The 20,421-nt window shown below is 37.0% G+C and overlaps 1 protein-coding gene across 1 annotated transcript in view; it reads left to right on the top strand.

The window, feature by feature from the left end:
• LOC136874463 (neogenin) overlaps window positions 1-20,421 on the top strand; it is a 453,251-nt gene that overhangs the window by 392,347 nt on the left and 40,483 nt on the right. The window contains exons 18-20 of the mRNA XM_068227813.1: window positions 2,359-2,403; window positions 9,514-9,649; window positions 16,905-17,176. Of these exons, the coding sequence (XP_068083914.1) occupies window positions 2,359-2,403; window positions 9,514-9,649; window positions 16,905-17,176 (453 nt within the window). The remainder of the gene's footprint in view (window positions 1-2,358; window positions 2,404-9,513; window positions 9,650-16,904; window positions 17,177-20,421) is intronic.

A 20,421-nucleotide genomic window follows, 5' to 3' on the forward strand; every position in this document is an offset into this window, starting at 1 on the left:
GCGAAAGAAAACCAAAGGGATCTGGTTTACAGAGGTGGAAAAAGACCTGCAAGAACTGGGGATCTCACATGAGGTCATCTTGGAACGTGACTCTTTGAAGAAGAAACTTAGGGAAGTACAGAGTTTTCAGCCAAAACCCCAAGTGAGGCCGGCAAGAAGTGGACCGAAGAACGGAGGTATGCTCACCGAAGAGGAATGCGGGAACACTGGGCAAATGTGAAAGGTAGTAGGAGAAAGCAGTTGAAATAGTGTGGTCCATAGAAGACCGGAACGAGGATATAAAATAATAATAATAATCAGAAAAAATTACTCACACACAGGGTTTCGAGGAAGAAGAGAAGACTACACAACATACATGGTCAGAGCAACGAAAACAGATCCAATTGTTGCGCATGAAGGGAAACTGAGCCAATGGGAAGGCTAGAAAATGTTGATTCTGTGTGATCCTAAGTGACCCCTTCACGAAGAAGAAGAAGAAGAAGAAGAAGAAGAAGAAGAAGAAGAAGAAGAAGAAGAAGAAGAAGAAGAAGAAGAAGAAGAAGAAGAAGAATGAAAATTAAAATAAGAAGAAGAAGAAATCATAAACTTTGTATGTTATTAGTTTTGAAATATAACAACGCATGTGCCAAAGGCCATAAGAAAGGTACCTAGGACAATAGCGGACGAGGAACAATGTACACATCCCTTCCCTCTGCCTCAGCAAGCATATATCTGGATTCAGGAATGCATCATTAGCTTGCAGTGAGGCCGTACTTCTACTATTTTATCTAAAAGTTACATCTTTATTTTATATGAATAGAAACTTTTTTGTTTTTGAGAAAGTGCTCCCTATAATAAAAACATTTGTTTCCTATTTTTGTACAGAACTTCAGGTGATTGAAACTCTTATTTCAGCAGTGATTACTGTTATTTGCTAATCAAAATCAGATGATTATATTTGTTTTCTATATATATAACATAATTTCAAATTTATTTAGACAGTTATTGCTATCACATGTTCATTCATCAAGCCATAAAAATAAGATGTAATTGTCAATATAAAATACAGGTTTTGACTTTTTGTGAGAATGTTTTTGTTATCTGGTAATACACATTCATTGATTTAGTAAACATTTATGCCTTTTTTTGATTTCTTGCTATAACACAATAAGAAATACTATGAGTTCTGCAATCCCATCATCCCAATTCTAATGTTTACTTGTAGCAGGGCGAGTACCTAACTTTCAAAAGATCTCAACTGTGTAGGTTGTGTCTGCTCCAAGTTACACTTACGCAGTGTGAAAAAGTCAAAATAATATCTTTGTTCTTCAGTGGGCGAGGCTCAAAAGTGGATGGTTACTACTTACAGCTCTCCACCATGTCATTAATAATATTCGGTTGAGGTCTTGAAAGGTCACATTTCATTTGTTGAAACTCTCCATTATTCCTCATTCTGGTCACATTATTCTCAGGGAATATTCCATCAGTATGGTAAGTACATGAAGCACTGTACTTGTCAATGGCATAACCAGCAGATCCAACCTCAGGTCACATTAACACATCTTAAAATGAGTACAGAACCACCAAGGTATGAACCACATCAAACTTTATCATAATTCATACTGGGGGTATAATGAGTATAATGAGTAACTTTAGGAGCCCAGGAACTGTACCTGGTGTTGTGGGGTCTTCTGCTCTGGAACAACTTAGATATGATTTCAGTCTGTGTCACCACATGCCACTGGAAATGATCTGTGGTGGGTAGTAATACCTTCCAGAATGTGTCCTCAGTATACACTTGCGCTGGGAATATTAAGTGTCTGCACAACTTGGGAGTGTAATGTCCAATTTGCCTGGCACCCACTGTTTACTTTCCCAGAATACATGTTGTCCTATTGTGTGCACATGACCTCATGTTCCAGTTTAACCAGTAAGATAATAGGTCATTAAAGGATGGTGGCTTCATTCATTTTGGCTATATAATTCTTTTAATAACCACAAGAAACCTTCTCTGCTACCACATATTTCATAAGCTGTCTCTATTATTAAAATATTTCTGTTTCTCTTACATCTTGTTATTGTGTGCTTTGTAATGGAAGAAATGAAGATAAAATACAAAGTGAAGTACTGTGTTAAGTATTGAGTTTACAGCTCGTCTTTCTTTAGTGCAAGAACATTTAGAAGGGGACTGTTCTTTAATTTAATAGCTGAAAATTCTGAAGGTTAAAAGTAACTGTACTGATGAGCTAGTGTATATACAGTAGGTAAGAGCGAGAGGCACTTTGAATGCCTTCTTGAAGCATGTGTTATGTGTTAGCTGCATTGAATGTGGAATGCTTGCCTGGATGTTGTAACATGCTTGCCTTGTTCTCTGTTCAGGCGTTGGTCAAATTCACATCGACTCGAGAGGACAGCAGATAAGGGGTATGTATTCATCTATGTTTTACACAGTGTAGTAGAATATATTTATGTAATAGAATACATTTAATGTAATTTTTATAGTTGTTCTTCCTGCAGTATTCTGGTAGTTAAACCACTCCCCTTGTATGCAATTATTCTTCCTCTTCTTGTTTCCATCGTTACCTCATAATACTAGATTAGAGAAAATGTAAGAATTAAGTGGCCTACATTAACTAAATCTTATTTAGGGCCAGTGTTGGTAAGGGAAACACATTCTTTGGCACTTATGTTGATGTTCTTTCCTTTGTACCAGCTACTATCTCTGTCTTTGAGAAATTTGTAATTTCTTTCATTAAGAACACAAATATTAAATAAAATACATTGAGAAAAATCATTTGAGGTGTGGAAAGAAGACAATGAAATCGATGAACATATTCTAAAAGGAGATGCTTCTCATTCACTAATGAATATCTGTTGGATATAAGATAATCTACAGTATCTCCGAACCTCTACTTTTCTTCTACTACTTCTCCTGACACATTCTGCTCTACTCTCCAGGCTTCACAACATGCCTCTGATACAAAAGCAGTGATTTGTATTGAGTTACACACAAACATCTCTTTACCTAGTATGATCCTAAATCAAGTTTCTTCATGTTATAGTGGTTTAACATTGTTACAGATTTTAGTCACCAATGATCACATTTAAAAAAATGTTGTTCTTGTACTGACCACCATCATACTGGTTTGGTTTTTGATGTACATATATCCCATTCTGAGCTGTTTGAATCTACAATTCCATTGTTACTAATAATAGAATGCTACTTACTGTTTTTTGTCTCAGAGTGGCTCTCAGATTGTTCTGTATCTGGAATTTGCTGGGTGACTGAGAAAGAGAGAGAAAATGGGTATAGTTATAGAATGTTCCCTGGAGTCCCTCAGGACATGAGAGCGCAAAGATATTCATTTCAGGACTTTGAAATTAAATATAGAAATCTGGAAATGAGGAAAATAACATTCACAAGGATAAAGCAGGTCAGTATGGAACAGAGGAAGAAACCAATCAATTTATATAAAGAAAGATAGGAACAGATACCAGTAATAGGATAAACATAATGACTGGTGAGCATCAGAAAATGGAGCAAGCAGTAGGAAAGGAGACAAGGACAAAATTGAAAACACGAAGGAACAATCTCTGCATTGTCATACACGTGGATTTCTCTTCATCAAATCAATCTCAGTTCTCCTACGTCCATTTCTTCTCAGCCTCCAATGAGCTCTTTTCTGAGGTAGGCAGACTTCAGCACTCATTTCAGGGCTATTGTGACAGATTTTTAGTCAGAAGAATGCGACAATCTATTGAAACAAAGGAAGGAAGCATGGAACAAATGGCAGTCGCAACGAACTGAAAGCAATAGACAAAAATTCTTGAATATCAGAAAGATGGTCAATAAAAATATATAAAAAATTAAAAAGGCCTATGAAAACCAGATGCTGATTCAAATAGATGAGAACTTTACTAAAAACAAGACAAAGAAGTTTTTACAAAATCTTTAAACAGAAAACAATGAAGTATAAGCCACCGACTCTACAGTTACAGGACAGGAACGGAAATATAGCACATAACAACATGGATAACTGCAGGATACTAACAGACTACTTTGAAAATCTCCTCAACTGTGAAACACCAGTTGAAAAAATGACATTTACTGTCTCAACAAATACCAATCCTAATCAGTCAATCAACCGATCAATCAACCGACCAATCAATCAATCAATCAATCAATCAATCAATCAATCAATCAATCAATCAATCAATCAATCATTTAGGGCAGTCACTCAGGTAGCAGATTCCCTATCTATTGTTTTCCTAGCCTTTTCTTAAATGATTGCAAAGAAATGGGAAATTTATTGAACATCTCCCTTGCTAAGTTATTCCAATCCCTAACTCCCCTTCCTATAAACGAATATTTGCCCCAATTTGTCCTCTTGAATTCCAACTTTATCTTCATATTGTGATCTTTCCTACTTTTAAAGACACCACTCAAAATTATTCATCTACTGATGTCATTCCATGCCATCTCTCCACTGACGGCTTGGAACACACCACTTATAATGTATATAAGAAAATATTTATTATTTTACCACCTATTCAATACAATGCAGAATGTTAACATATGAGGCAAAACATTGTTGAAATATAATGAGGTATGTTTCGCCTCTTCTTATTAGGCATCTTCAGTCAATATCAAAATCTTATTTTACCAGGTGCCTGGTTAAAGATTATTCTAAAATGTATTGTAAAATGATGTATGTAGGATAAAATTTACAGTTCATATATAAAAATGTTTCTGAGATAATTAAAACTCTAATACAATGATAAATTTGTGCATAGTTTCACTTAAAGAAGGAGGCGTCATTTGATTAGAAGTAACATGATTGATGGCTTGAAGCCGTAGTCAGTGTTTGATATAGAAGGAAATTGACAAGTTAATACACAATAGAGAAAGTATAAAATAGGTTCAGTGTTGAGTATAAAATGAGAAGGAGGAAAATCATTCCAATTACTGAGCCAATGTCGTTATTTGATGTTGGCATGTATTACTCAAAACATTGATAAGAGATTAGTCAACAGTTCATAAAGTTTGTTTATAATTTAGTCCGGCGAGATTGTGTTCAACAGATACTTGTAGTTGGACTAATTTGCTGTGAGTCAACCACGTGAGTTTGCCGAATATCATCACCCTCTTCACATCATATCACACCAACGTAGCGAGTGACGGCCCATTACTATTTTGGCAAACTCACATGGTTGACTCACAACAAATTAGTCCAACTACAAGTATCTGTTGAACACAATCTCGCCCACTAAATTATAAGCAAACTTTATGAACTGTTGACTAATCTCGTATAAATGTTTTGAGTAATACACGCCAATGTCAAATAACAACATTGGCTCTGTAATTGGAATGCTTTTCCTTCTCATTTTATACTCAACATTGAACCTATTTTATACTTTTTCTACTATGTATTAACTTGTCAATTTCCTTCTATATCAAACATTGACTACAGCTTCAAGCCATTAATCATATTACTTCTAATCAAATGACGCCTCCTTCTTTGAATAAAACTATGCACAAATGTATCATTGTATTAGAGTTTTAATTATATCAGAAACATTTTTATATATGAACTGTAAATTTTATCCTACATACATCATTTTACAACATATTTTAGAACACTCTTTAACCAGGTACCTGGTAAAATAAGGTTTTGATATTGACTGATGATGCCTCATAAAAAGAGGTGAAACATGTCTCATTATATTTCAACAATGTTTTGCCTCATATGTTAACATTCTGCATTTTATTGAATAGGTGGTAAAATAATAAAACATTTTCTTATATACATTATATAATACTTTCAATACGGACCAAAAATGATTTTCATTACTTGTAACATATCACTTAGTTGAGCAGCTCGTCTCCTTTCCCCCAAGTCTTCCCAGCCCAAACTTTGCAAAATTTTTGTAGCGTTACTCTTTTGTCGGAAATCACCCAGAACAAATCAAGCTGCTTTTCTTTGGATTTTGTCCAGTTCTTGAATCAAGTAATCCTGGTGAGGGTCCCATACACTGGAACCATCCTCTAGTTGGGGTCTTACCAGAGACTTATATGCCTAGTCCTTTACATCTTTACTACAACCCCTAAATACATTCTCAGAGCCGCCAACCTTTGAGGAACTAGAAAAAATCATATCGAGTCTTAAAAACAACAAAGCATTGGAAGAAAACCAGATCACAGACGAACTTTGGAAGAATGCCAACAAGGAAGCAATAGAATCCCTACATTAAAAATAAAAAAGAAATCTGGGTCAAAGAAAGGATTCCAGAAGAATGAAAGATGGCCCTTATCCACCTAATCCACAAGAAGGGGGATAAAATGAACCCCAACAACTATAGAGGCATATCACTTTTGGTTATTACATATAATATATCGTCGTTGCCGGGACGAAATCTCCTATGTGTTAATATTTTTGGAGATATACTGACCCGCAGCACATACATTATGAAGGCCGAGAATGCCTTGACAATTGTCACACAATATTGCACCTTAGCTGACAGAACCTTACCGGCCAAAGTTCTAAGCTAAAATATTTCATATAGGAGATTTTGTCCCGGCAACGATGATATTCTCAAAGGCCTTACTTAATAGAACAGAACCACAATTAGAGCATCAATTGGAAGAATATCAAGCATGATTCAGAAAGGGGAGATCCTGTCTGGTACAAATCTTGAACCTTAAAAATCTTATAGCATACCAGAAATCTAGGGCAAAAACATTCGTCACCACCTTTATTGACTTCCAAAAGGCGTATGGCTCACTAGACTGGGAAAATCTCCTTTCTGTACTCAGTTAATTCGGTCTGGACAACAAACAACAAACCTCAGTAGGGAAACTCTCACTAATACATTTTCCAAAGTCAAATGCATGGGAGAATTGTCGGCTCTATTTGAGATCAAAACTGGTGTCCAACAGGGTGACGGACTGTCCCCCATACTGTTCAATTGTGCCTTGGAGAAGGTAGTCAGAGAATGGGATAAGACAACCAGCGGTGGAATTCGATTGGGATCAATAAACAAGAGTATAAAGATCAAATGTTTAGCTTTCGCAGGCAACATGGCCTAGCTGAGACGTTGGAGGCAGCCAAGGAGTAGTCCATCAAACTGTTGAAGCAAGCAGAGAAGATAGGTCTCAAAATCACCTTTGGAAAGTCTAAATTAATAACCAACTTTAAGAATCCTCCAAAATATTTGAAAGTGGGGGAAGAAAAAATAAAGATCGTCAGAGGTTTCAAATATCTTGGTGAATGGATCAGTTGGAATGGTCTTGAGAAGAAACTTACAATCAAAGATAAAGGTAGGGTTTTCCACCTGTTCAATACTACAAAATAGTGAAATTATTAAAACACATTTTTGTTGTCATTTTTTGGTAACAGTTTTGGCAACTTTATTTGCCATCATCAGTCTGGGAGGTTGTTGCAGGACATTTTGATATTAAAATATTTATAACATACGTGTGTACATAAACAGAACCTTCTAAAATAAGTTTTGTTATTTACAGATGCGTATATACCATAAAAAACTTATGTAGTAGAAAAACAGAGACTAAATCACTCCTTATGAGGTTCTAGAAAAGTCATTAAAAATTTTCTATATACATTTTAAATGCTTTTTTTTTTGCTAGTTGCTTTACGTCGCACCGACACAGATAGGTCTTATGGTGACGATAATCTTTTAAATGTACATCTCCTTGCGTTGTCAACTGTTTGTAACTATACATAAAATTAGTTATAACACCAAGTTTCAGATAAAATTTCCTTTTTAAGTGTATTTTATTCAGCTGTTAAAGATGTACAACTAGCCTTGAAGAGGTATAAAAACATTTTTTTAAACATTTTGTCATGAGCGCTCTTTACAATAATACACTAACAGCTGGTTTCACTCTAGAGTATTGTTATAAAGTCCAGCTGTTAGTGTATTATTGTAAAGATGACAAAATGCTAGTACCATAAGAATCGCAGGTTCAGATACTGTACAAGATACGCACTTGTAATTGTCAAAGCCAATCTCCGTTGTACTGTGGCTATTCTTCACTGGTTTTGTTTCAGACTTCAAAGATTCAGCCCAAATTTCTGAACCATATAGAAGTATCGACTGAACTATCAACATCAAAAGTCATCTCTTGCTGGATTTCGGACTAATCTGCTTAGCGCAGTTTGATTTCTCCGCCTTGTCCGTCACACATTTAATATGATCCCAGAGTGTAAGTTTGGTATCAAGTGTCATGCCAAGATACTTAGATACTTACATACTTAATAATAATAATAATAATAATAATAATAATAATAATAATAATAATAATAATAATAATAATAATAATACCAGGTGAGTTAGCCATACGGTTAGAGTCGCGCCGCTGTGAGCTTGCATCCGGGAGATAGTGGGTTAGAATCCCACTATCGGCAGCCGTGAAGATGGTTTTCTGTGGTTTCCCATTTTCACACCAGGCAAATGCTGGGGCTATACCTTAATTAAGGCCACAGCCACTTTCTTCCCACTCCCCACACCTAGGCCTTCCCTATCCCATCGTCACCATAAGACCTATCTGTGTCCGTGCAACGTAAAGCACATAGCAAAAAAAAAAAAGTTTGCGAGGGATTGTGGAAAATCTTACATGAGACACTCTAGAAGGGTCCACAGTCCACACTTGTGTGGGATTCTTACCCACTAACAACCACACACCCATTTTCCCACGATTTTGTTTCTACACCAGAACTGCTCTCGCATTACTTCAGGGCAATGTCGTGCTTTTAGTCATTCAGACTTCTTCTTCCTTTATTCATCTTCCAATGATGTTCAAAAGCATCCAGATCCCTCTTCTGGTGCAGGATACTTTCCACATATTCTGTCACCCTATCCCAAGATTCCTGATTCCTCAGCATCACAAGCACAATATTATCTTGCGTCAGTACTTCGAGTTCAGCTTCCACAGTACTTCTTTCTGTCAACCAGTGATCACACACGAAGAAAGTATGTAGGATATAATCTATATCGTGACAGTAAATGTATTTTGGACTGCTGGCTACGTTCAATTTGTGCAAAAATTTACGGAAGTATCCATGCCCTGTTAGAAGCTGAGTAATGTAGTCATTTACCTCACCATGAGTCTGTTCAATCCAATCATTTAAACATGGTATTATTCGCTTTGTCAATAATAATAATAATAATAATAATAATAATAATAATAATAATAATAATAATAATAATAATAATAATAATAATAATAATAATAATAATAATAATAATAATAATAATAATAATAATAATAATAATAATAATAATAATAATAATAATAATAATAATAATAATAATCTGAAACATTGACGGCCGATGAATCTGTCTATTTGACTGTAGTACCATAAGGCACTGCAATCCATCTCTGAAACCTATAGATTTAATATGAGTTTGGGTGCCTAAGTGGCCATCCGAATTAAATCAAGCAACATATTGACTGTAGTGTTTTGTTTTTAAGTATATTCCTTAGCCTAACATACCTCATGTTTTACCTTTCAGATGGACGAGGAGGTTTATCCAGCATGATGATCTTATACATCATCATTGGCTGTAGTGTTGTTGCCTGCACAGTGTTGATAGCTCTGGTGACAATAGTATGTTGCAAGTGTAAGCCATCGGAACGCAGCAAGAAGGGGTGAGTTATATTTAGCTGCTCATTATTTATTTATTTTAACATTGCCTTATACAGAGGTTATCTCCAATTACAAAAAAACATACGTAGAACATTTAAAAAATAACATAAAACTGTTGAAAAAGAACAAAACCAAGCAAAATAAACAAAATGAGTCTGTCTTGCGATAAACAAAGCACCTTCATGTACAACCATAAATTGTTTTTAAATTCTTATAATTGCATTCATTAACATTATCAGTGAAGAAACTACAGTAATAAGAAATACTTGACTCATTAGACAAAGTTTACAATGATTTGATGTATATAACAATATATTGGAATATTTTAGTAAAGACAGCTTAATACTAACCATAAAGAAATTTCACAAATCAGATATGTGTAAACCAATGTGAACCAAAAATTTGTAAATTGGCATTGTCAAATCAGTATTAATATGATAAGATGTTTACAAGTCAGTTTGTTTAAGTGGTGTCCAATTCTTGCAATAAATGTCCTTGCTAGTGTATTTTTTCTCTATGATCAGTGGCTTACTTGCTTGCTTCCTACCCATAAGGCTGAGGTTCAAATCCTGGTCGGTCCGACTTCAAACCCTTGGCCGAAACTAAAAATGAGCCAGAGTGGCTCCAGCAACTCCAGAAATAACTGGTTTGAGGTGATTTTCTTTTTAAATTTATACTGGAAGCATAATATCTTACATTTGGGTTCAACATTTCTTTTGTAGCTCAAATAAAATGTTATGTTGGTTAAAAATACATTTTGTATTGAGGAACAAAAGGCAATAAAATACTTAATATATGATCTGGTATTAAGAAAACTTGCTGTATAGTCATCAGTGTATATCCAATGCATAGCATGTAATGGGTAGAAATATTTCTTTGAAAACAGAATGCCAGAATAATCATGGTGAAATTGACAAATATCTGAAAAGATCATCACATATGTAGGTCGATAAAATTGAGGTTACTTAATTTTCTCATTTTACCAATTGACACATGTGCTGCCAGCCCCGCGGTGTAGGGGTAGCATGCCTGCCTTTTACTCGGAGGGCCCGGGTTCGATTCCCGGCCAGGTCAGCGATTTTTACTTGCATCTGAGGGCTGGTTCGAGGTTCACTCGGCCTATGTGATTACAATTGAGGAACTATCTGATGGTGATATGGCGGCTCTGGTCTAGAAAGCCAAGTATGACGGCAGAGAGGATCCGTCGTGCTGACCACACGATACCTCGTAATATGCAGGCCTTTGGGCTGAGTAGCGGTCACTTGGTAGGCTATGGCCCTTCGGGTCTGTTGCGCCATTGGGGGGGAGAGGAATGTGCTGCTGAGACACGGACAATGAAAAAAAGAACAGTGACCACAAAGAACTGGTTCATTTGTGGTGTGATGGTACAGAGGGATGCTACATATTCCATGGATAGCACATCACATTAATGACCCTATACCAACAGAACTCAGAATTTCAGCCCAACTGTCCAGTAGGATCAAGCAGCAAGCACTGGATTTTTAGTCCACATGGTGAGAGCCAATTCTTTAGTAAAGAAGGCTATTGCAGGCACTTGTACACAAGAGGTCACCTTCCAATGTGCTGGATTATGCAGATCATAAATCATACTGGATTAAGGTTCCAAGCAACAAATCACATGGGTTACTAGACAGACACTTGGAGGACATTGACTCATAAAATCACCATATTCTTTCTAGGGCAAAAGGAATGAGCAGGAGGATTTAATAAGAAGTGATTCTTACCTTGAAGTGAGGGATACTTAGTCAAGGAATATTCTTCTTCTGTTACAATTTGAGGGCTTTCATATTCCAAAGTAACATAATTAGAACCCTGACTTTTAGGCAGAAATGATGTTTAATTCTTCATCACAACTTCCTCCATAAGATGGCTGCCGCAAGGACAAAGTAGAGGGTCTCTCTTATAAACCCAGACTGAGCGCACGGTGTTTGTACTCTGCGCCACAGCAGCTGCCTCTGCCCAAACGTACATCGCGTGCGGCCACCCTGCTTTAAGCATGTGTACAATCTTGTATGAAATCTTACCTTATAAAAGATGCTGGAAGTGTCATCCTTCATGAGGGACTTAATAAACACCATTAGAATTTGAAAGCTGTAATATCTTCTTAGCACCGCTGTTTAAGATTTTATCAGCACCACTCAGGAAGGATTGAGGAATTTTGTTCAGAGGCATGACTTGGAACAGATGAATGAGAGTAGGTGGTATAGAACTTCTCAGGACTGAAAATTTCTGATGGGACTACAACGAGGGTGAGCTAACAAGAGTCTCAATCTTATTTTATGTCTTATTGAGCAGAACCTGGTCTTCTATTACACTGGGATTTTATTTCAGTGTTATCACCTGTTGTGATTTTCTCATCTGAAGGTTTACCTTTTCTAACAGATAAACAAACTGATTTAGAGGTATTAATAGCCAGACCAATTTCCTTAAACTTATTGATGGCAATCCTTCATAGTTCAGTGGCAGATTCAGCATTCTTTCCAATGATTATGGTGTCATCAGCAAAACTCATTATGGTGAGTTTAAACTGATTTTGTGCAAGCCCTTAGCCATAATTTTCTGCGAGAATGTTCAGACAGTTCATTGACATTGTGGTTGATAGCAATATTGAATACCGCCAGAGTTAGAAGTGATCCCTGTAATACACCACAGTTAATTTCGAATGGCTTCGTTTTCTGATTTATTGTCTCAGTCTGTGTGATGTTGGTGTGTTGTAGGGCTAATATTAAATGTTTGAGCCTTTCAGCAACTCCAGCAGTCCTAAGGTGTTCTTTAGATGTTTATGGCCCACATTATCAAATGCCTTCTGGATATCCAAAAATATAATGCCTGCATCACCTTCTTCTTCATTAACACATTGTAAAATGGCTTCTAAAATGAATGTGTTAATGTGTGTACCAGATGTGTTTGTGAGACCTCTCTGATTCTCATAAAAAGTAGCATGGCTGTGTATCTGTTTGTCAAGAACTTTCTCAGTAACTTGTAACTTGTCTAATAACAGAGCAAATAGTGATTGGACACAAGTTCTTAGGGTCATATACATCACCGCCTTTGTAAATGAGAACTGTTTGAGGTTTCCTGAAGGCTGGTGGAACTAACCCAGATGTTGACACCCTGATAGCAATAATTGTAATTATTTCTGAAACTGTAGTGTTCTTGATAGCCCACACGATTACATGATCAGGACCACTGGTGGTGTCTATCGAGATCTTACGATTTGCCTGAATTACGTCTTCTTTGAAAATGACCGGATTATACAAATCATTGATTTCAATACATTCGCTCTCAGCAACCTATGGTGGATACTCCTATCTTGTATGATCATTAGGACGAGAGAGAATGCCTGAAAAATAAGCATGTGGGATGTTATCTCTTAGTGTACAAGTAGGTTGTTAACTTGCAAAAGTCTTCCATTGCTGATTGTAATAATAAAATTGAGTTAACTCATATGTGTACTTACCAGGTGTATGCATAAGTTTCTGCTGATTTTTGTGGTAAGGAAAACATGTAATTTTCAAGGGAAATCTATTTTCCGTTCATTCAAAATATTGGCCATTGGCTTCTACACACTTCGCCCATCTTTCGGGTAGGTTATGAATACCATGCCAGAAAAACTGCTTGTCTTTTCTGACAAACCATTCATCAAGCCATTTTCCAACTTCCTCAAAATTGCTGAAGTGCTGCTCTGTGAGTGCGTGCCCCATTGATGCGAAGAGGTGATAGATGGCGCCAGTTCGGGGGAATACAAAGTGTGAAGAAGTATGTCCCATCCAAGCAATTTCAAGGTCTTTCACTGGTTTTGCTGTGTAGTGAGATAGCCCATTATCGTGTAACAAAATCACTTTGCCATGTATTCTAGCCCATTCCAGTCGTCTTTTGATCAATTTGTGATTTAAATGAATTATTTGTTAGTGATAGTGTTGAGTTTGAGATGGGTCATCATCCAGTAACACCTGCAATTGCTTGTCTTCACACTTTTGAGGTCTACCAGAGTGCACTGTCTTTCACATTGAAATCACCATGTTTAAATTGCCGAAACCATGTCTCACATGTTCTAATCGATGGAGCGTTTTCACCATATGTTTCTATCAGCAAACGATGACATTCCATAGCCTTTTTCTTTTGATTAAATAAGAAAAGCGATGTGTGCTGCAAATGTTCCTTTTCAGGCACAAACGTCGACATGATCACTGAACGATACAACACAGACGCTAATGTTTGGCGGACTCAACTTGTATGTATTGGTAGGTTAATGTCAGACAAACAAACTGATGTATATGTCAAATTCATATGCTGCGTACTGTTCGGTGGTGCCATCTCTTAGTGAAACCGGAAAATACTTATGCATACACCTGGTACTTCTCTTCTCACGCCTTTCTTTGTGACCTTTAAGGGTTTGAAGCATTCTAGTATGTGCATTGTGCAGTGTTTGTTTGGCCATTCCTTCTTCTCTCATAGTATTTCTGAGCTGGATGTTTTGGCCTGGGTAAAAGATGGGGTACAGAGGCTAGGAAATTGATGAATTAATTGATGGTGCTGTTAAATTCATCATTGTTCAAGTCTTGAAAGAATTTGGTTTCCCATTTACCTAGTTCACTTTTATATACATCTAATCTTGATGTCAGGGTAGCAGTTGTACTTGATAGATCATTAATCTCCTGGGGAATAATGTGATCAGACCCTATTTATTTCTCTTGTTAATTAAGATATCTCTATACACTGCAGGATTTATTTATTTATTTATTTAATCGTGTCAGAAACATACATTATATTTACAATATTATACAGGACAATAACAAATCTGGTACTATAATCATTAATCATTTCTGATTATGGCAGGTAACGATGTGATTTATGCTCTACATAAATACAAAATTAATTAAATGTGGTGTGACCAATAAGCAGCTAATTTACATGCTTCCTTGGTAGCGTCGATCACATTCTGGAGAGAGCAAGTAGTTGGATACAAGTTACAAACAAGAAGATGGCTCATTGTCTGTTCTTCACCACATTCACATAGAGTGGAGTCACAAAATAAATCCCCACTTTCTCATGTTGGTCTTTGTTCTTCCAACACCTGAACGCAATCTGTTGAGCGTCTTCCATATTGACCAGCTTTCCTCACGGCCTGGAGGAAGTCTTTCGGAAGGTATCAACCATCCTGCAAGGTGGTTGGATCTGGAATCCCATGAATTCACTCTGAAGTTTGATGGTGATTCAGTGAGGCTTTCAGTTGTATGGAAAAAGCAGGATGATCTCTGCTAATATGAATGTTCAAACCTCTGTTCAATCTATAATATTTACCACAGTGTGTGTACTGTACTTCGCAGTTTTCTTGTGAAGTTGACTGATCACCGGGCATGTTCTTATTCATATTGTACTAAATAGAGAGAGAATGCTAAAAATATGTAAAAATGGATATACTCTATGTAACCAAGTGAGTTGGCTATGTGGTTAGGGGCACGCAGCTGTGAGTTTGCATTTGGGAGATAGTGGGTTTGAACCCCACTTTTGTTAGCCCTGAAGATGTTTTTCCATCTTTTTCCATTTTCATACAAGGCTGGGGCTGTACCTCAGTTAAGGCCACAGGCGCATCCTTCCCACTCCTAGCACTTTCCTATCCTTTCATCGCCATAAGATCTATCTGTGTCGGTGCAACGTAAAGCAAATTGTAAAATACTGTATGTAGACACTTAGCATACCATATCATAAGTTTAATTTAGAAAAGGTGGGGTAAGCTTGATTAGTATGTAGTAAATGTTATACAACAATGCAAGAAAAATGGTTTTGTCAAAAGTTGGTTATCTATCAATCTCCTTTTAAGAATTTCAGAGGTGCTTTAGAAAGGAATAAAATACATTGAACTGAAGCAGCTGAGATGTCTAAATTAGGCTTTTCAATATAACCTCCTGTCAAACAGCATCAACATCTTGTGATAAAAACATACAGTGCTCTTCAGTAAGAACAAGGTTTTCTTCTTGTCGTTTCATGTGGAAGAGAATATCAAATATGGCCAAGTAACCTCAATAAACTACCTAGCAACTGTAGCCACTCACGTAAACAGCTAATATGCACTAATATTCTGTTAAATAACTCTACCAAATATAATGAACACCATAGAAATCTAAAATTATAGTAAAAATATGCGAAGTGTCACTACTATAGGATTTTTTATTATGGACATTCGAGTTTAGGTGTTAATTACAAATGAACCAATAGGCCTATTTCAAAATGAGTTATATCAATATTTTCCTTGTTTAATTCTGCAATACAGTGTCTAAAAAAATTTTTGAAGATCATTAATTTGTGGTTGGAGTAAATATTGTCCAGGTTTTTTGCTTCTTCTCTTGGAACCGCTCATTTAAGAATATATACATGGAAAACTACTTGTCTGATGGTAATAAGATGTTTTTATGTTATAGCCACATGTATTTGTAGTGCTATACTCAAGTTACAATTTCTTTCACCCTCCCAAAAAATTGTTCTTGTCATTTTTCTAAAGCAACTTTTTCTCAGTAATTAAAGCCTAAACTGGAGTGTCCATAATAAAAAAATCCGAGAGTAATTCCTGTCATTGCGATGTTAAATAATTAGCTAAACATAAAGTAACATATTAAACAATTTCAATTCATCACAGCCTTCTAGATGTTAAGTATGAGCTTAGAGGAAGCTCTGTGTCAAATTTCACTCTCCTTGGTTTGGTGATTCCTGAAATATTGTGATGGGTGAGTGAGTGGTTTTGCATTTAGAGTATATACACTTGATGTACTAAATAAATTTTATTTTCCCATTTAAAAGACTAAAGTGTTGTGAGCTGGGAAGAAACCTAATGGGACTGAATGTCAGATCGGGAATACAAAGCTGTAACATATGAAATATTAGGATTTGTATTCTCCCAGGGTGATAGTATACTAAGTGAAATTGGAGCAAAGCTAATGAAGTGAGCTTGCAGTTGCAATCAGTAGTACTCATATTCTTTAAGAAAACTAAGTGTGTGGTTTGAAGTATTTAGGATTAGGGAGTCGGTGGTATTTTTAGTGCTACCAAAGTCTCAGAAGTTGTGTTATTGTGCCGCATAAGACTTTTTTCATTGTGCACTTTGTCCTTTTATAGGAGGATAATATCATCAACTACCAGTGTCGTTAAGATATTTGGTGTATATTTTGGTTGTTGTTTAGGATCTTGGTGTTTAATGACAGTAGTGGCTATTGTTAAATATTGTTCCTTTCTTTACAGATATATGAAAGGTAACATAAAAGGAAAACCAGGAAAAACTAATATTAAACCACCTGATCTGTGGATCCATCATGATCAGATGGAGCTGAAAGCCCTGGAGAAGACTCAGTCATTGGCAGGTCCAGGAGGTGATGGGCCATCTGGTGTACCAATTACTGTCACAACTCTTCCTCGAGCCTCTCAGGACTTTGATAATGAACATGATTCAAAATTCCATCATCCTGGTGGCAGCAACTCCCTTGATAAGCGCACTTATGTCTCTTCATATATGGGTAAGGAACTTTTAAAGTTACCTTTGATTTTGTAGATATCTTTGAACTGAAAGGGATAGGTTTGATGTTGGACAACATGTTTACCATTTGGTTTTCTTTGTAGGTTTCATGTTTCTATTTCCAACTGCTCCTGTAGAAAATGATGGTTGTTTTAGATGTAGTAGAACATTATGAGACCAGCTCTTGATGTTCTTCATATTGTTGTTTCTTCAAATTTCTTGTTACTACCGGTGTGTTTCCTATGTAGAATCTAAATATTTGTAATAGTTCCCTGTTTTCAGTATTCGCCATAGTCTTAGTCTTTTACCGAGCTCCATAGCTGCACTCGCTCAAGTGCGGCCAGTATCCAGTATTCGGGAGAGAGTAAGTTCGAACCCCACTGTCGGCAGCCCTGAAAATGGTTTTCCGTGGTTTCCCATTTTCACACCAGGCAAATGCTGGGGCTGTACCTTAATTACGGCCATGGCCGCTTCCTTCCCACTCCTAGCCCTTCCCTTTCCCATCGTCGCCATAAGACCTGTCTGTGTCGGTGCGACGTAAAGCAACTAGCCGGCAGGCTTAGTCTTCTACATTAAATATAGGAAGTAAAAAGGAATAAATGAGTATCAAATCAAGACATTGATAGAAAGGCAGGAACACAAAATAAGATAAATATAATTACATGTCAGTGTGGGAAAGAATACAGAATACAGGTGGGGGACTGTCTCACTGGGTTTTTGTGACAATGTTGGACAAGACCAGTTGCTGTGAAACTGGATAGGATGATCAATTAAGACATAGAGCATCACTGTGGGCCATCTGTTGTTACATAGGCTGTGCGTGGCATGGCAAAACGAGTGAATCTGATAAGGAGTACGACAATTTTGTTTGTGGTATGTTTATTCATTGAGAGCCTCCGTGGCTCAGGCGGCAGCTGGTTTCCGTGGTTCAAATCCCGGTTACTCCATGTGAGATTTGTGCTGGACAAAGTGGAGGTTGGTCAGGTTTTTCTCTGGGTACTCCAGTTTTACCTATCATCTTTCATTCTAGCAACACTCTCCAGTATCATTTCATCTGTCATTCATTAATCATTACCCCAGAGGAGTGCGACACGCTTCAGCAGACGGCACAATTCCTATCCTCGCCACTAGATGGAGGCTTCATTCATTCCGTTCCTGACCCAGTCAAATGACTAGAAACAGGCTGTAGATTTTCATTTTTCATACTACATAGTATTTTAGGTTCCATTATAAATGATACAGAGGTATTAAAATCCTAATATTTTTATATATCATATTCATATACTGTATTCATATATAAAATAGGTTTTTAGTGAAATTCTGTTCATGTTCTCAACTGTCGGTATATGTCTATAGTTCATATGCAAGGTCATTCTTCGTCATCATTAGCTAACTGCTAAGCAATCCAGCTATTTTTGAACAAGTAATTATAACACTGCAGTTGATTTTACAGCAAACTGATTGCTATTTGCTGTTATTATCAGTGGCATACTGTCCAGGAGGGATACTAACTAGAGGGTGATCAGGGATTTAAATGATACTATGGAGGGGGCATGTGGAAATTGGGAGTGACATTCATGGATCCTAATGGGTGGGTGGAGATAGAGATCAAATTCAGATGGCCTTCACTTGAACCACAATGGTAGATATAAGTTAGGGGGTTTGTGTAGAAGAGTTGTAGGCAGATACAAGGTTCATTCAGGGAAATGGGGCTAAGAAGAAGAAGAAGAAGAAGAAGAAGAAGAAGAAGAAGAAGAAGAAGAAGAAGAAGAAGAAGAAGAAGAAGAAGAAGAAGAAGACGAAATACTGATCTGTATTTAGAGCAGTCGTCCAGGTGGCAGATTCCCTATCTGTTGTTTTCCTAGACTTTTCTTAAATGATCGCAAAGAAATTGGAAAATTATTGAACATCTCCCTTGGTAAGTTATTCCGATCCCTAACTCCCCTTCCTATAAACAAATATTTGCCCCAATTTGTCCTCTTGAATTCCAACTTTATCTTCGTATTGTGATCTTTCCTACTTTTAAAGACACCACTCAAACTTATTCGTCTACTGATGTCCTCCCATGCCATCTCTCCACTGACAGCTCGGAACATACCACTTAATCGAGCAGCTCATCTCCTTTCTCCCAAGTCCTCCCTGCCCAAACTTTACAACATTTTTGTAACGCTATTCTTTTGTTGGAAATCACCCAGTACAAATCGAGCTGCTTTTCTGTGAATTTTTTCCAGTTCTTGAATCAAGTAATCTTGGTGAGGGTCCCATGCACTGGTACCATACTCTAGTTGGGGTCTTACCAGAGACTTTATGCCTTCTCCTTTACATCCTTACTACAACCCCTGAATACCCTCATAACCATGTGCAGAGATCTGTACCCTTTATTAACAATCATATTTATGATGAGTGTATATGGAGCTGAAAGTCAAGTAAGAATGACATAAAGTGGTTAATGTTAAACTGTAGAAGTATTGCAAAGAAAGGAATAGAATTAGGTAATTTGATAGATAGATATTTACCAGATATTTAAGAGTTGAATCGTGGCTGAGAAGTGATACGGATGCCAAAATTTTCTCATGGAGCTGGAGTATAGAAAGAGGATAGGAACAGTAAGAAGGGGATTATTCATACTGGTTAAAGAAGAATTTGTAAGCTACAAAATAATTAAGTGTAAGAAACATAGAATTCTAGGTATAAAACTTATCTCCAAAGATTATAGGCAACTTGATGTTTTTGGGATGAACAGATCTGGAAAGGATCACACTGACGCTGATACAGAATTAAATGTTAATATAATCATCTATGTGTGCCTCCGTGGCTCAGGCGACAACGCACCAGCCTCTCATTGCTGGGTTCCATGGTTCAAATCCCGGTCATTCCACTTGAGATTTGTGCTGGACAAAGCGGAGGCAGGACAGGTTATTCTTTGGGTACTCCCGTTTTTCCCATCACGTTTCATTCCAGGATCACTGTCCAATATCATATCATTTCATTTCATCTGTCAGTTATTAATCATTTCCCCAGAGGAGTGCGGCAGGCTTCGGCAGCTGGCACAATTCCTATCCTCTCCACTAGATGGGGGCTTGATTCATTCCATTTCTGACCCAGTTGAAACTGGAAACAGGCTGTGGATTTTCATTTCAGTCAGCTATGCGGGGGAACAATACAGAAAGAAATGTGATTGTAGCGGGTGACCTCAACTTACCAAATGTTAACTAGGAAGGTTATGCAACTCGCAGAATGCATGAC

The sequence above is a fragment of the Anabrus simplex genome, chromosome 5 (assembly GCF_040414725.1).
Source record: "Anabrus simplex isolate iqAnaSimp1 chromosome 5, ASM4041472v1, whole genome shotgun sequence".
Classification (NCBI taxonomy): domain Eukaryota; kingdom Metazoa; phylum Arthropoda; class Insecta; order Orthoptera; family Tettigoniidae; genus Anabrus; species Anabrus simplex.